The sequence below is a fragment of the Anabrus simplex genome, chromosome 1, assembly GCF_040414725.1.
Source record: "Anabrus simplex isolate iqAnaSimp1 chromosome 1, ASM4041472v1, whole genome shotgun sequence".
In the NCBI taxonomy this organism is placed as follows: Eukaryota; Metazoa; Arthropoda; class Insecta; order Orthoptera; family Tettigoniidae; genus Anabrus; species Anabrus simplex.
This window is the reverse complement of record NC_090265.1, coordinates 709,312,703-709,339,383: the sequence shown is the minus strand read 5'-3', so window position 1 is coordinate 709,339,383 and position 26,681 is coordinate 709,312,703. Positions and strand designations below refer to the sequence as shown.

Below are 26,681 nucleotides of genomic sequence, written 5' to 3'. Positions count from 1 at the left end.
CTCCGATGAGGGTGGGCGGCATCTGCCATGTGTAGGTAACTGCGTGTTATTGTGGTGGAAGATAGTGTTATGTGTGGTGTGTGAGTTGCAGGGATGTTGGGGACAGCACAAACACCCAGCCCCCGGGCCACTGGAATTAACCAATGAAGGTTAAAATCCCCGACCCGGCCGGGAATCGAACCCGGGACCCTCTGAACCGAAGGCCAGTACGCTGACCATTCAGCCAACGAGTCGGACAATTCATTAAATGATAGTGTCCCTTTGCTCTTTTCCAGTTCGAATTACAAACAGGCACACAACAATACATATTCGAATGTTTCCAAACACAGTTAAAGAAAACCAAACCACTACACCATTAAAAAATCGAATTGGCGCAAAAATTAAAATTCTTGTTTAGGACGAAGTTACAACAAGAAATCACTTTGAGCCACTCATTACATTTGTTCTTGTTTGAAGAAACTTTCTGCTCGAAGTAAAAAAAGGCGCACAATAATTTCACGATTTCTTGGTTTTTTAAACACAATTTAAAAAATATCACCACACAACACAATAAAAAATTCAACTCACTAACGCATAACTGTCAGCTCTCAATATCAATCCAACAAGCACCTCATTGCTAACACATTGCTAAAATTTACGACAGCAAAACAATATAAATAAAACTGGAAATGCGGTATACAGCTTCCTGTCAGTGACTAGGAGGCCAGCGCTCCAGCGGCATTATGGTGAAACTTTCCAATTACAGCTTTATGCTGGGCTTCACAAGCGATTGTCAAGGCCATTATAAGGAGCGCAGCGAGGGATCCAGTCGGCCGTGATCAGAAAACCGTGTTGAATTGTTCCTACGTCTGATTGCAGCACTGGGGGCTCCATACCAGTCTTCTTCTTCTTCTTCTTCTTCTTCTTCACGTACAGTTTTTTCCCACACCTGTAGAGTCACGGGTGCGAACTGCGTCGAACATGTGGATTTGGCCTTGTTTTGCGGCCGGATGCCCTTCCTGACGGCAACCTTATATGGAGGGATGTAATCACTATTGCGTGTTTCTGTGGTGGTTGGTAGTGTGGTATGTTGTTTGAAATGAAGAGGAGAGTGTTGGGATGGACACAGACACCCAGTCCTCGAGCCAGAAGAATTAATCAGAAGCGATTAAAATCCCCGACCTGGCCGGGAATCGATATGGCTCTGGTAGCTTACTGCAGAGATGCCAACTACTACGGATTTTCCGTAGTTTCTACGATATTCTCACTTATACTACGGCAATACGGAAGCGGTGCTGATTATTGTGGATTTCACGAAATCGAAATGCTCTTTTATAAATTCTTCATTTCACCCGCGAACATAAAAAATCCACAGTTCAGGCCCTTCAGGCAAACAACTGAATGTTGAAAACATCCTAGGGATATGAGCTACGAATTTTAGGTAAATAGGTAGGTAAGGGTTATACTGCCCGAAGGCAGGTCCGAACCTCCGCAGAGGTGTTCCAGAGCCGGAGTTTACGTGCGGTGGCCAGTTCCTTTCCGCTCCTCCATTCCCTTATATCCCCTAAAAACAGCGCTTGGTAACCATCCAACTCCTGACCACGCCCAATGTTGCTTAACTTCGGAGATCTCACGGGATCCGTTGTTTCAACACGGCTACGGCCGTTGGCTAGGTAAATAAAATATAATAAATTATGAAAATATATTTTTTATTTATTCCTAAAATTACAATCATTTTCTTAATCGTTATGCGGTGGATTAGATTAGCAGTTTGCCTTTTTCTACCACTATGAGTGCTAATATGAGTCAATGCAGAGTTTCACTTATGCGCTTATAACTACATTCGGTGTGGACATTTTTCAAAAATCAAATACGCCTGAGATTATTGAACCAACGAACACATTAACGAAATAATTATGTAAATAAGCTAATTTGGCTAGGATTTGAATTTTAAAAACGAGTAAAGAAACAAGCGATTTTATGCTGTCTTTTTTGGAACTGCATTTAGGCCGGAAGTGATCTTTTCTTTTTTATATAGAGCTAACCAAGACTCGCTATTTGAAACCTCTCCGGGTCCTTTAGTCCTTCAGCGTTCGGCACACTTGAGAAAATTGCTTAATTTTACGTTTTTCGTAGTATGGGAACCCCTACTTTGTCTGCTAAGAACTGTTCTCAGCATTAAAACTGTTAGAAAACAGTTCATGAAAAAAATTAGTAGATAGCGGCATTTCTCTACAAACTTTAACACAGAGCATAACATTCAATAACAGTATTTGATGAATGCTCAGTTTCCTTTCTATTACCTCTAATTTAGTAGCCTAATGAATTGCCTGCACCGATTAACGCTGCCATTGCCTGCTTTTATTGCAAATTCATGTCGTATTGTACAAATATTTATTTCTGTGAAGGAAAGACCAACATTAAGTAAATGAGCAAGATGTGTAAAGGTAAGAACAATGAACAGCAGTGGACAGAAGCGATCTACAACGAATCGGTATTCCCAAAAGTAGTACGCGGAAAGGTTTCCATGCGTAGGACCGTTGAAATTTTACCGAGGCACGGGTTTTCTGAAACACATGTGTAATTTTTCAGTTAAACACGGAGGACGCGATGACTGTCCACGCCATGTGAAAGCTGTGAAAACGTACTGAAAAAGTAACAATATTGGTGTTATACGATGCGAATACTATTTCTCACGTTTCTTGGTGCTGCAGACACTGTGCCACTGCGGACAACCACTTTGAAGGCTGGCATCTCTGGTAGTGGACTGTTGGCTGCTCCAAATAGCATTAGTATTGATGGCTTATTACCACGTACTCGCCTCTCATATCTTCCACAGCAACACACACAAAACAAAACAAAACAAATACACGTCACTGCATGAGCCAAATAAAGATGATTTGGCTCGCGACGTGTCAAATTTGATATATAATAAAATATTTAATTTAAAATACGTAAATTGAAAAGAAGCCACTAAAGTGATAAGTAGAGCCCGGATTTCCATGCAAATGCATGTTTTTAAATAAGCTAGCCACACTTCTCAAACTTTGCAAATATTAGTTTCATGACTTCACTATTCCAAATAATCGTGAGAAAATTCATGCATAATGCATATTTTGAAGATGTTGGATTTAATAGTGAATATTTGGTCGTTTACATTGCATAATACGATTTTTCTTTTGACTTTGGTATATATATAATGTTAACTTGCATGATGTGCCTTTTATGAATGTTGGTTTGCAGAATTTGGGACCGTTTTTCCACGTTGTACAGTATGTCTGTTATTGAGAAAAGGAGATAATGTATTTCTGGCATCCTATCTGACAGTCAGTTAGTACATACGGTAGAGATCCTATGAACCATTTAACCAAGCACTTTCTTATGTTACTCCAGTAACCTTCTTTTAACGTAAGCCGGAAGACCCCACGTCGATCTCGGCAATTCTTAGGAATAAGGTGTCTCAGTTATAAATTGCTATAAATTGAACCGCAAGTTGTGCATTGCTAAATGCAGACTTTTTTTTCTTCTTAGACGAACAAAACAAAACTTGTATCACACTTCTGTGACGCCGCGTTACTGAGATAGCAGCGTACAAACCTTGGTTTTGCACTGAACCTTTCGTTGTTATCCTGCAATTTCCTACCCGTAATTCTCACTGGTCACACCTCCTTGTTATCACAGCTTCAATCCTTCGCAGTTATTGAAGACATCATCATCTTCAATCATCGCATGGAAAAGAAGCAGCGGCAACTAGAGATACGCAGAACAAAATGATCCATTCAAATCCTGATTTTGAATTTGTCAAGCTTATAAAAGACCTATTGTAGTAAAATGCAAATACGTACAATTCGACCTCACTTTATCCCAAACGTCTTCATTTAAGTATGCCCCTGTCACTTTTTGTGACAGAGAGAGGTCGTTTTCTGTGCTTAAGAATGTCCTGACGGATAATCGGATAAGCTTAAATCACGAGGCAGTACTCCAGTTACAGAAGTAACGAACAAATAGTCACACAATAATTGAACTGAACTTACTTTCGACTTGTGATAACTAATCCGAGATAAAAATGAAGTGTAAGGCAACAGTTTTAACTGTACAGGCATACGTATGTGTGTATATACAGGCTGGTCGGAAACAACGTGAACCGATGTAAGCGTTAGTGTTGGTCATACTGATAAATACACAGTTCAAAAAAATTATTGGAACATGTTTTCGAACGTATGCCATGCTCCACAAAATAATACCTCACACCCAGGTATATTACTAACTAAACCTTTATTCTTTACCGTTGAAGTATACCAAAGCACATTGATGGATTCGCGTTCATTTTCAGAACAAAAACGGAAATGTCCAAATAGGGGCGGAAACGAAGTGATAACAGTCCTCCAGGGTGTATTTTTATCACAGTTGGAGAGCTTCAGTATGGTGTATGTCCTCCACGAGCCTGATTTTATGCAATAAAATAAATATGTAAGCAGATGTAATGCTATTTATAGGCCTGCATTTATTTGTGTTCACGATTGATTAAATATTAAACTTGTCTTCCCAAAGTTTCTTCTATACGAACAGAAAGTATACTTTACCATTTTTAAAATGCGTATTAGTGAATACTACTAAAATTTCAAGACTAGCATTAACAAATTATTGCTTACAACATTATGCCAAAATACATTTGGTACGGTACTAATAGAAAAAAATTGTCCTCACCTACACATTTCTTGAAAGGATAATTAGTGACAGACAGACTTGAAGAATCAAGTGAAAATTATATAAAAGAGTCAAAATATGTAGCAAGCGACCGCTGCTCAGTCCGAAGACCTGCAGATTACGAGGTGTCGTGTGGTCAGCACGACGAATACTCTCTTGCCGTTATTTTGGCTTTCTCCACCGGGGCTGCTATCCCACCGTCAGATATCTCTTCAATTATAATGACGTAGGCTTAGTGGACCCCGAGCTAGCCCTCAGATCTAGGTAAAAATTTCTAACCTGGTCAGGAATTGAACCCGAGGCCTCCGGGTAAGAGGCGGTCACGCTACCCCTAACACCGCGTGGCTGGCCCTATTTTACCAAGATTAGTCACATGCAAAAATTATATTATTTAACAGTAGTAAATAAAATATATTTTGGCTGTAGGTAACTTTGCAAATTTAAAATATTGTGAAAATTGTAGGCAAATAATTGTAATGCAATGTTTAAAAAAATCAGTAAGTGCAAGTTGTAAATTAATGAAATTCACGTATAGTAGATAAACAAGAACGAACTATTAAATACGACGCACGGATGCCATTTTCAATAAGCGTGCAGAAATATTTTCATGTTGTCGAGCCGCTATAAGATTTTTTAAATGTGTAAAACCTGTAAACGTCTTTTATAATAATTTTAGTGTAAACAAATTTGGTTTTCTCCATTTTTAAACAAATGACACACCTGTTTGTTTTGACCGCTGTGACTTTAGCTTTCCACTTAAACCGTTGAGTAGTAAATGGAACTGTTCTAAAAATGTTTGAACTTTTTAGTGTGATTAAATCTATTTCATATCTAAAAGTATAGCGTTTTGATTTGCTGATGGTTATTGCTTTAAGGAAGGTCAACCGTGCAACGTTCGCCTTCGTAGCGTAACTGTAGTGCTACTAGCTGCCGTCATGACAGGCCAGGTACTGCCAGAGATTTAAGAACGGTATGAAGTTAAAATGACTCATTTAGATCACCTCCATTGGCACTGTCCCTGAAACGAGCTCCACTACCTCGGCACGAGGGCAGTAGTTTTGTATTGCTTACTGATTAAATGGTTATCGTGCTGGCCTTTGATCCGGGTTTGATTCCCGATCGCGTCGGGGATTTTAACATTCATTGGTTAATTCTTCGGTTTCGGAGGTTGGCTGTTCGTGCCGTCTTCAGCATTAGAGTTCATCTTAGGTAGGGACCCATCCTCGCAGATGTGCAGGTAGCCTATAAGGCGTCATCTCGAAAGACCTGCACAACGCCTCACCGGAGGCCACACGCCATTATTATTATTATTATTATTAAACCAACCTCTATTAACACTAATCAGTAGAGTCCGCATGTTTATGACATGTCATATTTTTTCTTTATATTACAACCTGTGACAAAGTTCGGTGAATAGCTTTGTTCTATCAACATAGATGAACAATGCACGGCAGTGGCCTCACTGTCCTTCGAAATAGTCCCCTCCCATAACTATGCACTGCTGAGATCGGCGATACATGTCCTGGAAACTTTGCACGAAGGCTTCCTTTGGGACGGTGTTCAAAAGCCTCGTCACGTTTCGTTGGATGTCAGGAATATCGTCAAATCTCTTTCCTTTCAAAGCGAGTTTGATGCGTGACTTTTCGGCTCTGACCATTTTCCGAAGAGGGGATCCCGGAGAACGGCATTCCATGTTTTGCCGTTTCGTTTCAGGGTCGTACCTGAGACACCAGATTTCTTCCTCAGTGACAATACAGTTCAAGAAATTTGGTGTCGCATCCGCCGTTTCGACAAAATCCTGTGAAGCCTCTAAACGTGCCTGCTTCTCATCGTCAGTCAAGTGATGTGGCACAAGACGAGAACACGTTTTCCTCTTCCCTAACTTCTGGGTAACGATTTGTCGCACGGATTCACTGTTAATCTGCAGTTCATCCGCTATCATGCGCACAGTTAATTGCCGATCGTTCGTGTTTAATGTCCGCGCTTCCTCAATGTTTTCGTCACTGACGGCGGTCGCCGGTCTTCCGCTACGGGGGTTGTCAGAAACACTTTCCCGGCCTCCTCGAAAACGGGCGAACCACTCGTACACACACTTCAGGGACAGTGCTTGATCTCCATAAACACGTACCACCATCGCATGCGTTTCGTTCGGTGTCTTGCCAAGCTTAAAACAAAACTGTACATTGATCTTTTGGTCGTTCATGTTCGTGTTCCTGTTCGCAGTTCAGAACCAACGCACTAAACACGCACTGTGTCAAACAGGTCTTAAACGGCACACACACGATGTTCAACTGATCAACGTTGGGAGCAGGTGGTCAAAACCTGCTGCTACGCAGGTGCAGCGTTGTGTGTCGCCAATGTTGCCGGATCGACCGTTCTGACTTAATTCACCGAACTTTGTCACTGGTTGTATTTCCATGGAAAATACAACTTAAGCATGACTTTATCTACGGTGACTAAAATTATGCCATTTTCAACGGTCATATAGTCATATTTTGGCTCTTTATCGTTTTTTGTCGTTTTCTGGTAACTTTCTTAGATTATGGTCATATTTCCCCGTGAATTTTCGTATTTTTTGTCATATTTTTATCTTTCTATTCCATTTGCGCATACCTGTTTGCAGTCGTCTCAGACAGATTTTTCATTTCTCCTAATTGTCTGCAGTTTCTTACAATTATCTTTCTTAGAAATATATATTTATTTGAATATAGAAAGAGACAGATGCGTATAAAGAGACAGAATAGTAAGTCTCAGTCGAACTCTGATGATTTGACGCATTTCGAATATGCCCGTATAACATCCTGCGATGTTGAGCGGTCTTTTCCCCGTTACAAGACAATGTTGCGTCAAAATAGAAGATCGTTCCTATTTGAAAACTTTAAAATATATGTAATTCGTCATATTTATTGTCATATTTTAATACATTTCTAGGTCATAAATATTAGCATATTTCTAAAAAATTTGTCATAAACATCCGGGCCCTACTAATCAGAAGGAATGTGGAAGATGCCAACCTTCAAAGAATGAAGGAATCGGCAAAAGAAAGGGAAGGGCGACTAAAGGGGTGAAAAATGAAAGACTTCCTAGATCTTGCAAATCTAATAACGTCGAGGTCGAAAGACAACAAGTGTTGACCGAGGGAGGTCGGATAGAAAAGATGAAAGTGAAGAGCTTGTCACAACTAAAGGGAAGCAGTGCCAGACTCAGTTACGGGAACCGTGGTTGCCAACCCACGGTCCCCAGTTAAGAACCACAGATCCCCCTTTTGGTGACATGACAGGCGGAGGATAGCGTAGGTGTATTCTACCACCCCCACCCACAGGGTATTTTATTGCTCCTATAGCTGTTGTTTTTGGAGCGCCCCCATCTAACCCCCACACGCCGCCAAAATATCTACACCCCACCCCCACCCCGCACCGAAAATATCCGTGGTACAGTCTTTCAAGGGAACTATGAAATGTTTAAATTCGTAGATCCGGTGACTCCATCAATTGAACGGCAGATGCTGATGTGAGAAGAAAGTCCGAAGCTCGAGCTATATACTCATACGTGATTTGTGCTGAATACATTGAAGAGGGAGCACCACACTCACACTGTGGGGATACAGTTTTACTCCACTTGAAGAGGGATTTACCACAGATTCCCTGATTGGTGTGGATCCTTTAAGTGCAGACTTTAAAGGCATACTCCTCGTTCCACAGTGCATTCGCATTGACATGGCTCTGGTAGACTGTGCGCATGATTGATTGGCAGATGTTTGGATTTCAATCTGTTTCTCTGGAGGTTAGGAGTATCGTCGTAGATTGGCAAGTTCAATTTTTTTTAATCCCTATATTCTCGATTGAGAGCAATTTGCCTTCGTAGATGCGGTGGCATATTACAGAGGACTGGAAGCCATTGGATAGGTGTGGGTCTGATTAGGCCAGCGATTAATCTCGTGGTTTGGTTAATCAACTTCACGTGAGGACTGTTACCAAACCTGGGTGCAGTATTCGACTGCGGAGAATAGCAGTCCTAAAGCAGAGCATCTCAAAGTAGTCGCAGAAGCTCCCCATGAGGTCTCACAGTGGTAATATAGTATTTCGGCTTCTGATTGTAGTTTTTGTGTTTTCAAGGTGAAGCGTTATTTTGAATACGTCATGACGTTTGAATTACAATGTACGATCCAAAATGACTCCCAGATATTTTGGAAACTTGCTCTTCCTCAGAATTGAGCCTTCAAATCGTATATGAATTCCACTGTTAGCCATTCGGTTGTTTAAATGAAAACAACATGCCTCGATTTTGGTTGTACTAGGTTGTAGGCTCCATTTACGGAAATAAAATGCAAGATTTGCTAAAGCGTTTACGAGTACATTCTCTGTTCCTTTAATACTTCCGTGTCTTGCAACTACGAGTATGTCATAAGTGTAACAAGCCTTCCTGGAAACTGTTTCTGGTATGTCGGAGATGTGCAGATTAAAGAGAAGAGGAGTCAACACTGGCCCCTGTGGCATTGTTCATCTTTTTGTTTGCTCATACTTGTTCGCAGGGTGACACGAAAACGTTTGTTACTCTCCAGACCGTATCATATGTAGAAATACAACGGAAGTTTTCAGCTGAAGTTGGAAATCAGATTCCATGTATGATATAAGCGTACGAACTTGCAGTAACTACGACTCTGTCTGAAACCTGCTCGTTCCACAGGAATAATCTGTGTAATGAAAGGTCTAATCCTAATATAAAGCTATCTTTTCTGATGTTGTAACAGGAGCTCAAAAGAGCCATGGGCCTGTAGCTTTGGGGTTAGTCGTCAGGTTTGCTAGATTTCAAAACGGCAATGATTTTCGTCCTCTTAAACAAAGCAGCTGTTTTATTTTTTAGTTCTTCCTAAGTTTAAGAGAGGTTAAGGGAATACGCCGTCAAAGCCAGTGACCTTCCCTTTTCTTGGGACTTTCGGCGCTGTATTAATTTCTAAACAATTAAAAGTGCGCTATCTGAGAAATGTGAGACTGGAGGGGTGGATGGTTTCAGCTTCCTAAGGTTTCTTTGCACGGTTCTTGTGTGGTCTTCGCCTGTCAAGGTGATACAGAGTGTCTGGGAATCTTGTCATGCGTAATAATAGGCAACTTTTGCTTTTTACTGAATTTTGAGCTTCTTTAAAAGATTCCGTGCTTTTCTGCTTGAGTAATGAAAGTTAAGCCACTCTGCAATCTCAGTCTATCATTGTTTATGTGATGCACCTAAATCTGAGCTATGTAGAACTTCCTCAGTAACTTCATGGTCACCTGTTTCAAGATATTCATTGTAGAGGATATCACGTTTCTCCGTCCACCCTGGAATATATTCCTTCCTCCCCGTGGGGATGTATTTCTTGGCTACGGATTACGCCAGCCCAAATCTGTCATAGCAGATGCTTTTCACAGGAACCCACATAATGCGCTTATCTAACTCTGCTGGAAATTTTGCCCATTCAGCCTTTCAAAAATGTTACCGACGACAAGGAAATTATGTAACCAATGGCACGGAAATTCCTATTTCTAGGAACGGTGATCTTTGTTGGCTGTGTGGGGAAATCGCACATTATTGCTATCGGTATCAAGGACAGGTTGAGTCGTGCTGTCGCGAGTGACGAAATATGGATCTGGATTATAGCCATCTCTACCAAGCAGCTGATTTGAATGAAGTTCGGTCCTTGGTTTCAGAAATATGTCGTGTTATTCCGCCCGATGAACCAGATCAGTGCCGCAGTTATCATTCCCTTTGTATTGACAATTTTCATGATGGCTGTTGAACTCCCCTGACTGAGCGAGTTGGTCGTGCGGTTAGGGTCGCGCAGCTGTGAGTTTGCACTCAACTAGATCACTGCCCAACCCCTAAATATCTAGGTGTAACACTGGATCGTGCTCTCACCTACAAACAACACTGCATGAACATCAAGCAGAAAGTGTCGGCTAGAAACAACATCCTTCGCAAGTTGTCTGGAACCAATTGGGGTACACATCCAAAGACGTTGAGAACTACAGCCCTGGCTCTGTGTTACTCCGCTGCAGAGTACGCTTGCCCTGTTTGGTACAGATCAAGTCATGCTAAACAAGTTGACATTTCTCTAAATGAAACATGTCGACTCATTACTGGCTGCTTGAGACCAACTCCACGAGATAGAATCTACTGTTTGGCTGGAATCGCCCCACCAGATATAAGAAGAGAAGTTGCATCCCTGAATGAGAGAACTAAAGCACTTACCTCATGTGCACACCCATTGACTGGATATGAACCTGCCCACCGAAGATTGAGGTCTAGGAGGAGTTTCCTGAATACAACCTAAGATTTTAACGAATCTGCTCAATCCACAAGGTTGAGATTATGGAGAACTAGAAATCCTCAACTTGCTGATTGGATGCTACCAATTGAACATCTCCCCCCAGGACACGGGGAACATTGGTCTACGTGGAAATCGTTGAACAGGCTTCGCACTGGGGTTGGTAGATCAAGAACCAATATGGTAAAGTGGGGCTTTCCTGGCACATCCAGGCAATGCGAATGTGGTGAAGACCAAACCACAGCCCATTTCATGAACTGTAGTAAGTGTCCTTTAAGTTGCACAATAGAGGACTTGATGGCTGCAACACCTAATGCCCGTGATTTGGCAAAATTCTGGGCAGACACTATTTGATATGTATGTCATTAAGTACCATTATGCTATGCAAAATGTATGCTTCTGATACGAATAAATAAATAAATCCGCGAGAAAGTGGGTTTGAACCCCACTGTCGGCAGCCCTGAAGTTTCCCATTTTCACACCTATCTTTACCGAGCTCGATAGCTGCAGTCGCTTAAGTGCGGCCAGTATCCAGTATTCGGGGGATAAACCCCACTGTCGGCAGCCCTGAAGATGGTTTTCCGTGGTTTCCCATTTTCACACCAGGCACATGCTGGGGCTGTACCTTGTTAAGGCCAAGGCCGATTCCTTCCCACTCCTAACCCTTTCCTGTCATGTCGTCACCATAAGACCTATCTGTTTCGGTGCGACGTAAAACAACTTGTAAAAAACCTATCTTTGTCGGTAAAGCTGACTGTAAAAAACTCCCTGAATAGATAGCGGGATGATTTGCCGTCGGAAACAACGAAGATGGCCAAGGAACTGTAGAATTTATGTGCATTAGTGTTACAAAAAGTGAAAGATACTTTCCAAGAAGCACAAAATGGATAGCGATTGTAGGAAATGTAAGTCTTGGCTCAAATAATTATTAAGTTCCATACAACAGTTTAACATCTCTCAAGAGATGAGTCATTTTGAATGTCCGTTTACTCCTATAACACTAAACCAAGCCTTGCAAAACTGGCTTATATAGGCTTACCATATAAATTCATTTGAACGTATTAGCTAAAACATTATTTGTAATTTTGACATACCATAAAATATTACTGTTTTTTATGATTATTGTTAAACTGTACTGTTCATATGGCCCGTAACCAGTAGCGAAAATTAATTAGTGGCTCTCCTTATTAAAAAAAAGTTTAGTAATTGGTGAGAGTACGTGACACTGAACATGTCAAATGCTGGAAGCAGAGCTCAAAGTAATTCAGTATGAAAACACAATCAAACCCGAGATATAGGCTGCTGTATCGGTACTTACGGCAATGCTGCAAACCTAAGTTAAGTTTGTTCCACACGTCACTGTAAACCACGGCCTTCTGAATCAGGTTGCTTTGCAAATATAGAATTTTTAGTACAAAATGGTTATAAACTTAGAGCAGAAATCTTGATTCGTGAACGATGCTCTGAACAAGTAATATATTAATTTAATTGGGAAATTCTCGAATTATTTTTTGATGGAAGTGTAAAAATCTCAAGTTTTCTGTTTTTGTGTTCCTACTCTCTTTAAACGGTCGTATAAGGCCACCCCCTTTATAATTATATTTTACCTACTTCGAACGAATGTATATTCGCAGGACCCTTATTTATGCACCGCCATATTTCCTGGAAATCAACCATTCTGTATAGAGGCCAGTCACAACTAGGAATTTTGCACATAAATATACGTCATTTCATGTTATATTAACTTTTTATACTTTCTCTGTCCACAGATCTCCCGCCAGTCGATCGACGCTTGTAAGGACTACTTTCGAGACGATCTGGTTAAGACTGACTGGCAACTCATGGTGGAGCTGAAGAAACTCTTCCAGATTTTGTAGCCCTATGTGCGAGTACGTATCTCTCTTATATTTGGTGCTAAGGCCGTCATTTTTTCCATTTTAATATCAGCAGCTGATCTTTGAAAGTGGTGCATTGGTGAAAAATACCCCTTGCCTGTTTTGTCCAGGTGTGAATTGATGTGTGTAAACTTGGCGTACATGTTAAGCTGATTGGAATATTTCGCAGTTTGCATGATAAAACAGTCATACATGATACGCATCGGACTACATCTAGGGAGCCTTGTTGGCATTTGAGCCACTTTCTTGCTAGATAAATATGGTGACTTTCCGTCGCAAGAAGCAGTCATAATTTTTCCAAACATTTGCGTTTGCGAAAAAGAAATCCCCGTATATCCCTTCTACTGTAGCAATGTCGGCGACAAAGGAGTGTATAGAATTCGCAAACATGGCTGTGTTTTTACTTTACTAAATGTATTTGAATTGTGAATAAAACCTCTCTTATTATTTTAGATGTGCTTTTGTTTTTCTACCCTGGTTACCTCCATTGGTTGCACCGCCTTTCCTCATTGTTATTTACCTCAAATTCGTATCCTAAAAGTACTAGCCGTTACACCGCTATGATCTTTGCTGCATGTTCCCTTTTTTTTAAGCATGTTTCGGTTGGTTTGGATTGGTATTATTTAAGAAGGGTATACACGTTACTACAGTTAAACCTCTGCACACAGCCACCACCTAAAAATTAGATTTTACTTCGAACGGTTTTATGCTCACAGGACCCTTGCTAGGCAGCTCTCCAAGCATCCCCTTGAAACAAACCAGTGAAGAGGGCCAATTCACTAACCCTCACTATATACAGGGTCTCCCTTATAAAGCCAGACCGAACGCACGGGCTACAGCAGCCTGCACGTGTTCCACCTGGCAAGCATCAGCCACCAGTCTGAACCTCAGCCGTTAACATGGTGAGGCAGTTATCATTGCAACACCGTATTTTCATTAAAGTTCTAGTTTCATCTTAATGGTCGTGTGAACAGTCGTAACTCTCGCTAGTGGTGTTTATGAAGTCCCTCATTATGATAGGAAAATTGGTGTTTGGTGTACTGTTAGTGCAAGATGAATAATTGGGCCTATTTTTTTTTTCGAGACGGCAGTGAATGAAGATAGGTGCCAAGATGGCATTTTGACGCCGTTCTTCCATCAGTTAACGGAAGAAAAAAATCGCGTGGGTTGTATCAACAAGATTCAGCCCCTGCTCATACAGAAGAAGATTATCTTCTTACAATCTCGAAAGTTTTTGCTGACTGAGTGATCAGTGCTGGTCTATTTTCCCCTCGTTCTCCAGATCTAACAATGTGCGAGTTTTACTTTTGGGGTGAACTGAAAGAAAAAGTGTATCGACACTTCTAACATATTTTATAAGGTAAGATTTCAGATAATATTGTATACACGCGTAAAGCAGGGTGGCCACACGCGACATAAGTTCGGCTGAGGCAGTGGCCGTAGCGCAGAGTACAAACACCGTGCGTTCGGTCTGGGTTTATAAGAGAGACCCTGTGATATTTGTATTATAATATACTGTATTTCTGCACGCAAGTATATGCTAATAATAATGAAGTGTAGTGCAAAAGTACCATGTTATACCTCTATCGCTTGTCCGTAAGCTGCAATAAGCACGATCGAAATAACGACCACGAAGTTGGGGATAAACTGAGTCAATTCCTTTGCATAAGGATTCTACTTGCATTTGTTTGGACTGTTCTGTTGTGCGTAGACAATAAACAAAAGCTGTGTAAAGTATCTGGAGGCCTTCGAAATGGGGTGTTTCCGTAGGATCATTAAAGTTTCGCGAATAGAAAAGGTGACAAATATCGAGGTACTGCACAGAGTACATCTGAAGATATCTCTGATAGAACTGATTAGCAAAAGACGTATTTCTTGGTGGGGCCACACCTTACCCATTCTCAGCTGATGATAATTATTGTAGAAGGATTCATTGACGGGAAACGACCACGAGGAAGATCAAGGTATACATATCTCAAGCAAATCCAGGAAGATGCCGGAATGGGAAACTACTTAGCAATAAAATGGCCTGCAGACAATCGTACAGCTTGGCATCATTTTGGTAAAACAGATCAGTCTGTGGACTGAATACTCGATGATGATCCTCGTTTACTGTATGTCATCGTGCCCGATTTGCGTTTCGCAAGAGTGCGGAGTGGACTGTATTATGTTTACAAGTTCAGTCTTCACAGTGATTCTCGCCCTGTTACATGTCCCATTACGAATGACGTTTGCTGTGGGCTGTTAGCCATTTTGGGATCATGCATTCGGTCGTGGTTCTGTGTCCAGGGATGTCGTCCTCAAAAGGCCCAGTTCAGGTTACATTGGAGAATAGAATTCGTGTGTATTGGCCGACATGTTGCGCCTGACCTCAGTCCGCCACGAACTGTTCAGAAATGCAAGTTGGCAGGTCCGAACCTGGCTCAGTCCGGTGGTATTTGAAGGTGTCCAAATATGACAGCCTCGTGTCGGTAGATTTACCGGCATGTAAATGAACTACTGAGGGGAGCAATTCCAGCACCTCGGTGTCTCCGAAAATCGAAAATCAGAAAAACCAGTAAGACCATGGCACAACAGCCCTCATGGGACTTGGCCTACCAAGCGACCACTGCTCAGCCCGAAAGGCTGGTGATTACGAAGTGCCACTTAAACCAGTAACATTGTTATGTATTGTATTCGGCTGTCCGGGATTCGATTCACGGCTTTGGCACTGGTTAGAGGTCTGTGAAGTTCGGGCCTGTTCATCACCTTGGGTAAAACATGACTGTGGAACCTACCACGAAGATTCTCAGCTGAAATCATCATCGTTATAAACAGCACAAGCCTTGTCAAGAAACCTCTCTACTTACTGAGTGTACCCTCCTAAAATGTTCAACAGATAAAATATATCAACAACATTGAAAGGCTTCAAGCTTTTTCAGTCGTGGAATTACAGTACCAGTGTTTGTCCCAGTGTCGCAGTGTCTTCATCAATTAGAATGCTACACCTCTCCGAAAAGATGACTTTCAAAGGGCTTGAATACTTTCCATTTTGTTAATATCATATTTGCAATCGGTAAAATGTAATTGTGGTTCTCTGCTGGGAACTTAGGTTTTGATTTTTTGTGTGTGTGTGTGTGTGTGTGTGTGTGTGTGTGTGTGTGTGTGTGTGTTTTTTAAACTGATAGCATGTATCGTACGTCCCGTGTGTTTTGGAAAGTCTTCATATCTACTAACGTTTCCTTCTCCAGTCATCATCATATTGAATATTGGTGTCAAACCTTACATCTATCTTTCTTACAAGAAAGATATGACTGACGTTAGCCCAGCCACAGTGTTTTATTTTGTTAAATGTGATGTATCAGCCTTACTTCGACCCTAAATTGATGTGGTTTCCCTTGCATTTTGTGTGTTACTTTATCATACGTCATTGTGTATGATCCTTTCTCATACTCCATTTGTTGGTATTCGTTAGTAACTTTACGCTATCTGCCATGTTCCTCTTTCAGAAATCTTGTATTTTGGTATAAGAACAGCCTCAATTATATCCTCTTTTGTTAATGGTATAATAATTCATACATTTGCAATTTGTTCACTTACTTTTAAGATTTATACTAAATTGTTTGATCTCAGATAACAGCTAATTCTACTTGTGTTATGGAACAGTTTGGTGCTGACCAGAGAAAGCCTCAGTTAGGGCTCAGAGTCCAGTAAAACCCAGAGAATATCACCTCAGTGCCAGGTTGCTCGTATTATGGTCATAACAAAACATTGGATCGGTTTTGCTTTTATTTGTTTATATGTCTGCCCGGTTTCTTCACTCTGTGTTACATTTTTACTTAACAAATGTTAAGTAACAATTGTTATTAATTTAACATTTCGGTTTAAAGTCCCCTGTTTTACGTACACATATCCAACATTAGTTACGAAGTAATTGTTGAAGGCAACTTAACACGTTTCGGTAAGATTTCTGAACTTGTTTGGCAGTGAGCGCCTTCTGTTTCTTTACATAACGCGCCCATAGCGGAATATTGGAATTGCATTTTGTCAACATGGTTGACAATAAGTTATGGTTAGCAGAGACTTCGAAGACGTAAGCATGCGTAGTAAGAGGCAACAGAAGAGTTATTATAACGAATACGAGACAAACTTTATTATAGATTTCATTTGGAGGTATGCAGGTGTGCTTGAAAAAATAAAAGAACGGACGGTTATGTCACAACATTCAATACATTCCTATGAGTGCAGTCTAAGGCTCCTAAAACGCCGGGGAAATATGATAATTGATATAAATCTTGAATGATTTTTGGCATTCTTTTATTGCGGGGAAAGGAATGTAATGCCTTGCCAATTCCAAAAAGGGATGTTTTCATGGTATGGGTCATCCTTTGCCTTCTTACTTACATTTTCTAGATGCTGCCGTTTTGAAATGTTAACAGCTGTTAAGTGGTTTAACATGTTAATTTAAATAAGTATTAACAATTTGTTAGTTTTAACAATTCTTGATGAGACGGCCATTTTGTTAAATTGTGTGTTAAGTCTACTTAACAGCAGTGTTAAGACTTAACATTCGTTGAAGAAACCGGGCCCTAGTGTTTTATTTACACTTCCATGTTATTAGCCGTTAACCCTCAGTTGATAGGCTTGGGCCACAAAACTGTTATAGTACAGGTCAAACCGACACAAACATTTCTTTAAATTTTCGTAGCTCACTAATACCATGAATTAAAAACTCTCTGTAATAATTTACATACCGGGCGAGTTGGCCGTGCGCGTAGAGGCGGGCGGCTGTGAGCTTGCATCCGGGAGATAGGGGTTCGAGTCCCACTGTCGGCAGCCCTGAAAATGGTTTTCCGTGGTTTCCCATTTTCACACCAGGCAAATGCTGGGGCTGTACCTTAATTAAGGCCACGGCCGCTTCCTTCCAACTCCTAGGTCTTTCCTATCCCATCGTCGCCATAAGACCTATCTGTGTCCGGGCGACGTAAAGCCCCTAGCAACAGCAACAATTTACATAAATAATAATTTACATTCTACGCTAAATTATGCCTTATGATAGCCAAATATTCAAAATAACAAAGTATTGTAATATTCTATGTGAGAAAACGTGTGGATTAATAGGAGATTGTCGCCCTCCGAATTCCAAAATCGCGGGTGTGCAGAAAAATAATGAAAGACCTTTCTGCACACTCTGTTGAACGTCGTGGGCATGTAGAAGATCTCTGGTGATAAATGAGGTGTTTGCCCGAAAAAAAATAATTAAAACTCAGCAGAGATACAGTTCCTTGTGCCATCTGGTAGAGTGAAATGGAACGTCGAAATTGATGAGCAGGCAGCCTAAATGACATCAAATAAAAATGCCTCCACGCGGTAGATAAGGCCGTACGATTATTATTATTATTATTATTATTATTATTATTATTATTATTATTATTATTATTATTATTATTATTATGGACACATGATCTTATTGAAAATACAAACGAATCTATATTTGTAAGTGACGTGTCTCTTTGAACCACTTGGGTTGATTTGTTTGTGCAGCATCTTGTCAGCAAGAAAAGAGCATCGCCATCGTAAACATTTTCTTCACCCACGTACCGCTCACATTCTATGTCATGTTAATTATCTTAGAAATCAGATGGATCGCTATCTATGTCAGTATCTGGATCAGTTTAAACTAAGGCAGCAGCACCGAGGGAGTTGACCGTGCGGTTAGCGGCGCGCAGCTGGAAGCTTACATTCGAGAGATAGTGGGTTCGAACCCCACTGTCGGCAGCCCGGAAGATGGTTTTACGTATTTTGCCATTTTCACACCAGGAAAATGCTGGGGCTGTACCTTAATTAAGGCCACGGTCGCTTCTTTCCCACTCGTAGCCGTTTCCTATTCCGTCGCCGTTATACGACTGTGTCGGTGCGACGTAAAACAAATTTTAAATAATAATAATAATAATATCACAATTTAAATACCTTGGTGAAACAATTCAGGAAAATGGACTCGAAACAAAAGCCAATTAAATTAGATGCCAAAAATGGAAACTGCACATCGACTAACCCAAAATATCTGTAACAAAAATGTATCTCCAAGCATACAAAACTGAGACACTACAATATAGTCATTAAAGCAGAAGAATGTCTTTATGGATCAGAGACGGTAATTTTGAACAGGAAAGCAGACATTGAAAACATTGAGAAAAAGGAACGCAAAATCATAAGAAAAATTCTAGGCCCGAAACTCACCAGCGGACAATACCAACTTAGAGGTAGACAGGAAGTCGAACAATACACAAATATTCACTGTGATATTAGAAAACGCAGGCTAAGATTCTATGGTCATATTAAAAGAATGCATCCAGACAAACTTACCAAACAAATAGTCAAATTCTATGAAAATAGGAGTAAGGCTAAAACAGACACAACGAAATGGATTGGCGAAATTAAAACCGATTTGAAACAGGCAGGAATTACATCAGCAGATGCCCAAAACAGGGTAATCTTCAGATCCAAAATTCATAAATGGCAAGTTGACCAAGAGGAAAGACCAAAGAAGAAGACTGGTACAACCTGGTCTGAAGACAGAAAGGAAACCCACAGTAAAAGAATGAAAGAAATGTGGGCACAGAGGAAGGCGAATGCACACCTCTTAAGTACTGTGCGTGGTCATAATAGGCTTATTCGCATATAATAATAATAATAATAATAATAATAATAATAATAATAATAATAATGGGCCGATGACCTGCGAAGTTAGGCCCCTTAAAATAAAGCGGCAGAAATCTGGTCATCATCGAAGGCTATATTTTCTCTTGAACTTCCTTTGGGTAAAATAGTGCAATACTGGTGGAACGGAGTGGATCAGATAGATAGACCCAGTAAATAGACGGCAAATTACTGTGCACCTTGGGGAGTGAATATGGAAGGAGTTAATTATTGGTTAGAGGAGACCCCTGGGTGTAGGAAAAGAAAAAAAACACTAGTATTTGAGCACTTCGGTGATCAGCAGTACAGTTGATTTCTTTTCAATATGCGTTGCTTGCATATAAGCGTACAGTTATCGCTGTTTTACTACAGTTTTATTTGTTACTATCAAATTGAATGTCAAAGTGTAATAAGAATGATTGTTCTGAGTACAAACCACAACCTTCGATCACCGAATCAGAACACCATTGGTGTGCGCGAACATGCATAGAGTTGAAGTTTTAGGTTGTTACAAACTGCCGTAATATTACCAGCACTTCTACATACTTTGAAATGTCGTATAAAGTCCTTAGAAGAATGCTTCGAGTAAAATGACAGGACCCTCGAATGAACATCAGTGTCTTGGATGTTGGATGGCCCGGTCACGTCACCCGCACTCGCAAGTCAAAGCAAGTGATATATTCGCATTTGAAGAATGAACGGCGTAATCAGAGAGGCCAGCAAAACGGGTGCTAGGGTGTTTTAAAGTCTGTATGAAGAAGTCTCAAATTGACATCGGCAACTAGGAAGATTCAGGATCTGTTCGCCCTGTGTGATGGCGTCATGTCCATGAGTGCTCACATTTTGAACAGCATCAGCTATAAAAGAGATCGTAGAAAGAAGTGAGAAAGCCAGAGGAAAAAGTGACCACCATGTTATACAATAACAAGGAACTTCGAGAGTTTTTACGTGCTAGCATTGCCATGGTTCTACAATTTTGATCTCCAGCTGTCTGGGATGGCGCGTAGAATTTGTGTACTGCGCAGAGAGAGAAAGATATACACCTTCATTGTTGCTGCAGGACTAACTTCCAACACGCTCAACATTGACAGTGAAGGAAGGACTCGCCAGCGAGTGAATACCTATGGCAAAATAGTTGTCTCGCCTGATGATCACATTGCGAACACACTTCACGTACAGTGTACTCCCAATTATTCGGACTAGTGAAGGAGAACGTGCACGAAAAATAGAATTTATGGATAATCCAAATCCATGGCAAATTTGGCATCGGAAAAGGGTGCATACAACACCTTGAGTAGATGTCGGCTGTTTCGAGAACCCCTTTGTAACGCCAGTTTTTAATGTGTCTGGGAAATTCCTATATAAATCTGTGTAATATCCTTCGGTTACAACGAGAAATCTTTCATTATTCATCCGTTATTACGAATAAATTAAGATGCGTTAATTTTTCAGCTATCGATATTTATACGCTCAAGCATTTATATTGAATGCGATCGATCATCTTCCTTATAGATTTCTCGCTACATGTACGAGCGAGCTCTCGCAGACATTCAAGGGTGTTGTCGATGTCAATTAAATAACGTGGCCGACAGCTTTTGTTAGCTCCTTAGAAATAAAAGTTGAAGTAAACAAACAATCTTTTTAATTTTAATACTAGGTTATGAAATTAAATAAAAATATGATACGGCAGTGTGCATTACTGAAAAAATAAATAATGAAATGGCGTATGGCTTTTAGTGCAGGGAGCGTCCGAGGACAAGTTCAGCTCGCCAAATACAGGTCTTCTGACTTCCGTGTGCGACCTGCGCGTCGTGATGAGAATGAAATTATGATGAAGAGACATACACCCAGGCCCCGTGCCAGCGGAATTAACCAATTATGGTTAAAATTCCCGATCCTGCCGGGAATCGAACCCAGAACCCCTGTGACCAAAGATCAGTACGCTAAACCATTTAGCCATGCAGTCGGACAGTGTTCATCACTGATTTCAGAGGTTAGGTTGTATTCTCTCGCGTCTGGTTAAACTTCAGAAAGGCTGTTCCCACGTAAATATGTATTACTCTACAGGGGGCTTGAAACACGTTTTCGTAATACATGCTCGGTGAAGTTAAGTTAGGTGACGCTGTTTGAACTAAGAAAATTGGCACGTTTGCCGCGGAATCCTATGGATGGATGCTATTACAGTTTTTAAGAATGAAAATGAGCATGCCCTTCACAGAGTATCGGGCTGTAGGGAAAAAGCAGCGAAAAGTTCTGAAGAAACTGATTGCTGTTCAATACCGATTTTAATGAGATTTTTAATCTCCGACTTTTCTTGAAAATCGGGAATAGTCCAACAATATATCAAATTATGAATTCTCCTTATAACAACTTATAAACACATCACATAAGAGATTATTTTGAAAATAAACTCCAATTCTCGGAAGCCTAGTATAGTTCAACTTTTCTTTTTAAGGTTGTTCGAATAAGCCGCAGACCGGATAATCTGCACACGAGTAATCGGGAGGACGTTGTATTTGTATAATTTTGACTCTTCTCTCATGACTGCTGCCTTAGCGGTTTGTGTCTGCGTTTGACGAAGTTAAGACGGCTCATTTCCACCAGGAAATTCGAAAAATGTAATTTCTCTTGCCTGGTTTGGCACCGCCATCGGTTCTTGTGGTTTCTCTTTAATCGTAGTGGTAATAATACTATTTGAGGATCCAACAAGCTTTCGGGCTGATGACTGAACCGTGAGTTCCTGACAACTTGCCTGCAGCATCTCCACTTCGCTCGGGAACAGTAATTTCATAGCCAATCATGGCTGCCGTCGATACTATTTGAAGTTCAAGATGCGTGAAACTGTTTTTTCTACGTTGCGCAGCGCTGTTACCGCAACACGATTTTCCTAATCGCCAAATTCCATGATTACGAGACACTGGACGGAACAATATGACTTGGGGCGTAGATGGGTAGTGTATAACAGTAGGCCTAGGCAAAACTGTTACTTGGGACCCTTCAACCTAATGCACTTTTGGTGACTTTCGATGTGGAGTCCTTGTTCACTAAAGTACCGATTGACTCGGTCATGTCTGTCATTGAACACCTGTTCCTTGAGGACATTACTAAGCTATTTTACCACTGCACTGATTCTGTTGGTTCCGTCAGCTTCCACTTCGAACGCTAGCGCTATACCGCGTCCGGGGAGCCATGTGATGCCGAATGAACGTACCATTTCCACTTCTATTGGGTAACGTCTAAATTCAAACCTTTCTCGTGGATAGTCGAGATTTTCTTCTGATGACGCAGAGCAAAGTTCTTTGCGAAATGTAAAGAATTTCACCTTTTTTTCTTGACACGGCATAATCATAGAAAGAGTTGCGACGTTGATTTCGCTACCATTTGTTCATTTACATCACATTAAAATATCCGAGAGGATTGGGAGTTATTCCGTATCAGATAATATCTAACCAGACCACAGCGCACAGTAATTCCAAATGCCGAAAACGTGGCCAAAAGTCAAGAAAACATTAACTTATTTGTTTTTAAAAAAAATTATATGAAGGGTCGGGGGGAAAGAAATAGGTAAGTCAACTTCCTTCAGAACTCGGAAAAAAAAAATTAATTTCAAAACGTTACTAGATAAACAAATAAAAAGTTACAAGATCATATGCTTTGAATAACTGAAATGCAGTAAGCTTGGTCTGATGCCCAGTATTTCGCCGCTAACTCGATTACGACAAAAAGTTGACTTGCCTGTTCTTACCCCTGGCCCTTCATATAGAGTTTTTTGAGGTCACTAAATTCGAATCTGACAAAATGGTGGATCCTGTTTGGCGGACTTCAAAAAAATGACATATCAATGAATATTGGTATGAAGAGGTTTTTAGGTCGCTTATCCTGAATTTAATGTTATTTTTTGAAAACACAATGGCGGATTCAGTATGACAGACTAAATATAAAAATATATATATTTGATTTCAAGATATATAGGCGTTTTTGTGGTTACTGATTTTCAGTTTAATTTTTTATGAAAATTGTTTTAAATTAATAGTTATTGCCTATATTAAAGTAAGTAATATACTCATCAATATTCTTCATCATAAGAATGAATTGAACAGTGTTGCCAACTTAGCGGATTTTCCGCTAAATTTGGCGGAATTAGAAGACTGTCGGCGGAGAAATATATCATTTAGCGGACAGCGGATTTTTTTGGCGGAAATCTACATTTATTATAGCGGAATTTAGCGTTTTGTCTATTTACGTTTTTTAAAAATTTGTACCAAAGTCTGTCTCCGAGCTATTCCCTTGTCAGGAGCTAGCAGTCACATGAGGAAAACATGTTATATGCATTTGATGTTATGAGATCATGGTATAATACATTTTTAATGCGTGGGGAAAGGTTACTTATCGCTTAGTTGACGAATGACGACAGATAATGTAACTGTGAGAAAGTAGCATTTATATATATGCTATGAAGGAAGACCGTTTAAAGAACTGGCCTGTTCTCTGTGTGGACCTTAAGGTAGGGGATTCGCCTAGTTTGCACCCGGCAGTAAAACACCTGCAGTTTTAGCTCGCTGGTTCTCAGGCAGGGGTTAATCCCAGTGAAACTCGCAGATCAGACGAGTGCAGAGATTTACTTTTATTATTATTATTATTATTATTATTATTATTATTATTATTATTATTATTATTATTATTACTATTATTATTATTTCCGGCTCCATGGGTAAATGGTTAGCGTGCTGGCCTTTGGTCACAGGGGTCCCGAGTTCAATTCTCGGCATGGTCGGGAATTTCATCCATCATTGGTTAATTTCGCTGACACGGGGGCTGGGTGTATGTGTCGTCTTCATCATCATTTCATCATCACGACGCGCGGGTCGCCTACGGGTGTCAAATCAAAAAACCTGCCCCTGGCGAGTCGAACATGTCCTGGAACACTCCCGGCACTAAAAGCCATACGCCATTTCATTATTATTATTATTATTATTATTATTATTATTATTTGAGATCAGACCTTGGCGGAATTTTAGCGGATTTTTAGTAGTATTTAGCGGATGTTGAAAATATGAGTTGGCAACACTGGAATTGAATGATTGTGCTACGGAAGAAAAATTGAGATTTTAAAAAAAGACAAGAATAGGCTGCTGTTTTTTTATAAATTTATTAATAATTGATTCCAGAAGCAAGGGAAATTAATTTTACCTTGGGGCTCAACTTATGCAGCATGAATCTTTTATAACAGACAATTTACAAGCTATTTTAATTGTTTAGTAGTGTACGTAGGCAAGTCAATAAGCATCTGCAATTTTTCTCTAATTATCTTTAGGTTGGCTGTATGGCGTTGTGTGCTCACCAGCCGCTAGATGGCACCATACCTTAGATGTTAGGCCCCTTTAAACAACAAGCAGCATCATCATCATCATCGGATCAGTACAGGTTGCGCTGTTGCGACGTAAAGATCGCTGCGCCACTCTCTGTTTGCACTAAGGAAGAATAGCGTTCCATAATGCGTTTTTTGTGGTCTGAGGGTGTGCCACGAACGGAAATTCATGAAAACTTTCAGCACAATACGGGGGCAAGGTTTTGCCGCAGCGAAGTGTTTATAAGTGGATTGAACAGTTCAAACGGGGTCTCACGAGTGTGAAGGATGAGAAAAGTTCCGGGCGTCCATCTGCAGCCGTAACTGATCCCAGTATCGAACAAGTGCGTGATATGATTCTGAATAACAGACGAGTGACTGTTGATGACGTGGCAAACTATGTGCACATTAGCCATGGTTCTGCTGTTCTTCCTTGGTGCAAACATAGAGTGGCGCGGCGATCTTTACGTCGCAGCAACGCAAGCTGTGCTGATCTGATAACGCTGAAACCTACCACAGATGTCGACAACGGTGCCATCTAGCGGCTGGTGAGCACACAGCGCCATAGAGCCACCCTAAAGTGAATTAGAGCAAAATTGCAGATACTTATTGACTTGCCCTCGTAATAACAATTACATTTATTGATTTTGTATGCACAGTGTATTAATATACTTACTTTCAATAGCTTTTCCCGTGAAAATGGCAGTCGCACCAGTGTAAACAACCCAACATTCTGCGCGGTCGAACGTAAGGCTAAATGCCGCCTCGGATCGACACTTCACGTGAGGTTATGACTGCCACATGCTTCTTTTTCACCGTTGTAAACGCTCGTCTGTAAAGCAACAGGTACCAACCTAACTATTTAGAGTCTAGAAAATTCCCAATCAGGTGGGTTGTTTTTTTTTTTGTTTGTTTTTTTTTTGTTTTTTGCCACGGTTTCGGCATTTGGAACCGCTGCGCAGCGCAATCTTTGCCATCATTAATTTGAAAGTGTTTTCATTTTCAGATCACTTGCTAGGTTACCTATGCCTGGAAATTTCTTTGTTACTTGGACACTCTGGAATTTGATTTCTTATTCTCTGTGGTTGTTCAAACTCTGGGCCTGAACTAGGTGTTTCGTTTTGCTGAAGGAGAATACAGTATAATGTGTGTGATGCTCTTCTCGCAGACTGTGCTGTCTTCCTGGTGTGCTGCTCGGTGACCTGCCGACCGACGAGAGGTTTGAATGCTGTTGTGTGCTCGGAGTGTCTATATATATTTTTTATTTTAGTTTGTGTAAGTGTTGGATGTTTTATATGTTGCAAATTAGTATATACTATACATATATATAAATATATTAAAACTATACATAAATAAATGTCGCGTGTGTTAAAATAACAAACTCGAACTACAAGAGACTGTTGTTCACTCTATCGTGTTTTTTTGTGTCTTTTTCCTTCCTCATTTTGACTGGTGCTGGCTCTAAAACGACATTCCGCTTCAAGGCCTGGTGTTAATAAACATAAATCGGTAGGTTTATTGAGATTAATAAAAAGACCTAATTATTATAGTTGTGTTAAATGGGAACTACTGATTTACCCTGTCCATTTACCTGCTCCCTGTTGCAAGTTATGTTCTTATCTAAACAACCTATTCATTTCAGTGACCTTGTCTCACTGCTGCACAAAAAAATACTTTGAAACTTTAAACGGGAGACTCCCTATTTTTGGTCCTTCCTCCCTCTCTCCTGATCGCAGAGACTTGTCTCCCGATTTAGAGAATAAATTTAGAATTA

The 26,681-nt window shown here is 40.5% G+C and overlaps 1 protein-coding gene across 3 annotated transcripts in view; it reads left to right on the top strand.

Moving 5' to 3' along the window:
- Positions 1–26,448, top strand: part of eIF5B (eukaryotic translation initiation factor 5B) — a 501,408-nt gene extending 474,960 nt beyond the window's left edge. The window contains exons 22-23 of one of the 3 annotated variants that reach the window (XM_067136000.2): positions 12,757–12,876; positions 26,076–26,448. In XM_067136000.2, coding sequence (XP_066992101.2) covers positions 12,757–12,864 — 108 coding nt within the window. In that variant the 3' untranslated portion in view covers positions 12,865–12,876; positions 26,076–26,448. Of the gene's footprint in view, positions 1–12,756; positions 13,335–26,075 lie in introns of those variants that run through there. The other 2 variants (XM_068225162.1, XM_067136001.2) reach the window with 2 other exon arrangements.
- Positions 26,449–26,681: the final 233 nt, after the last annotated feature.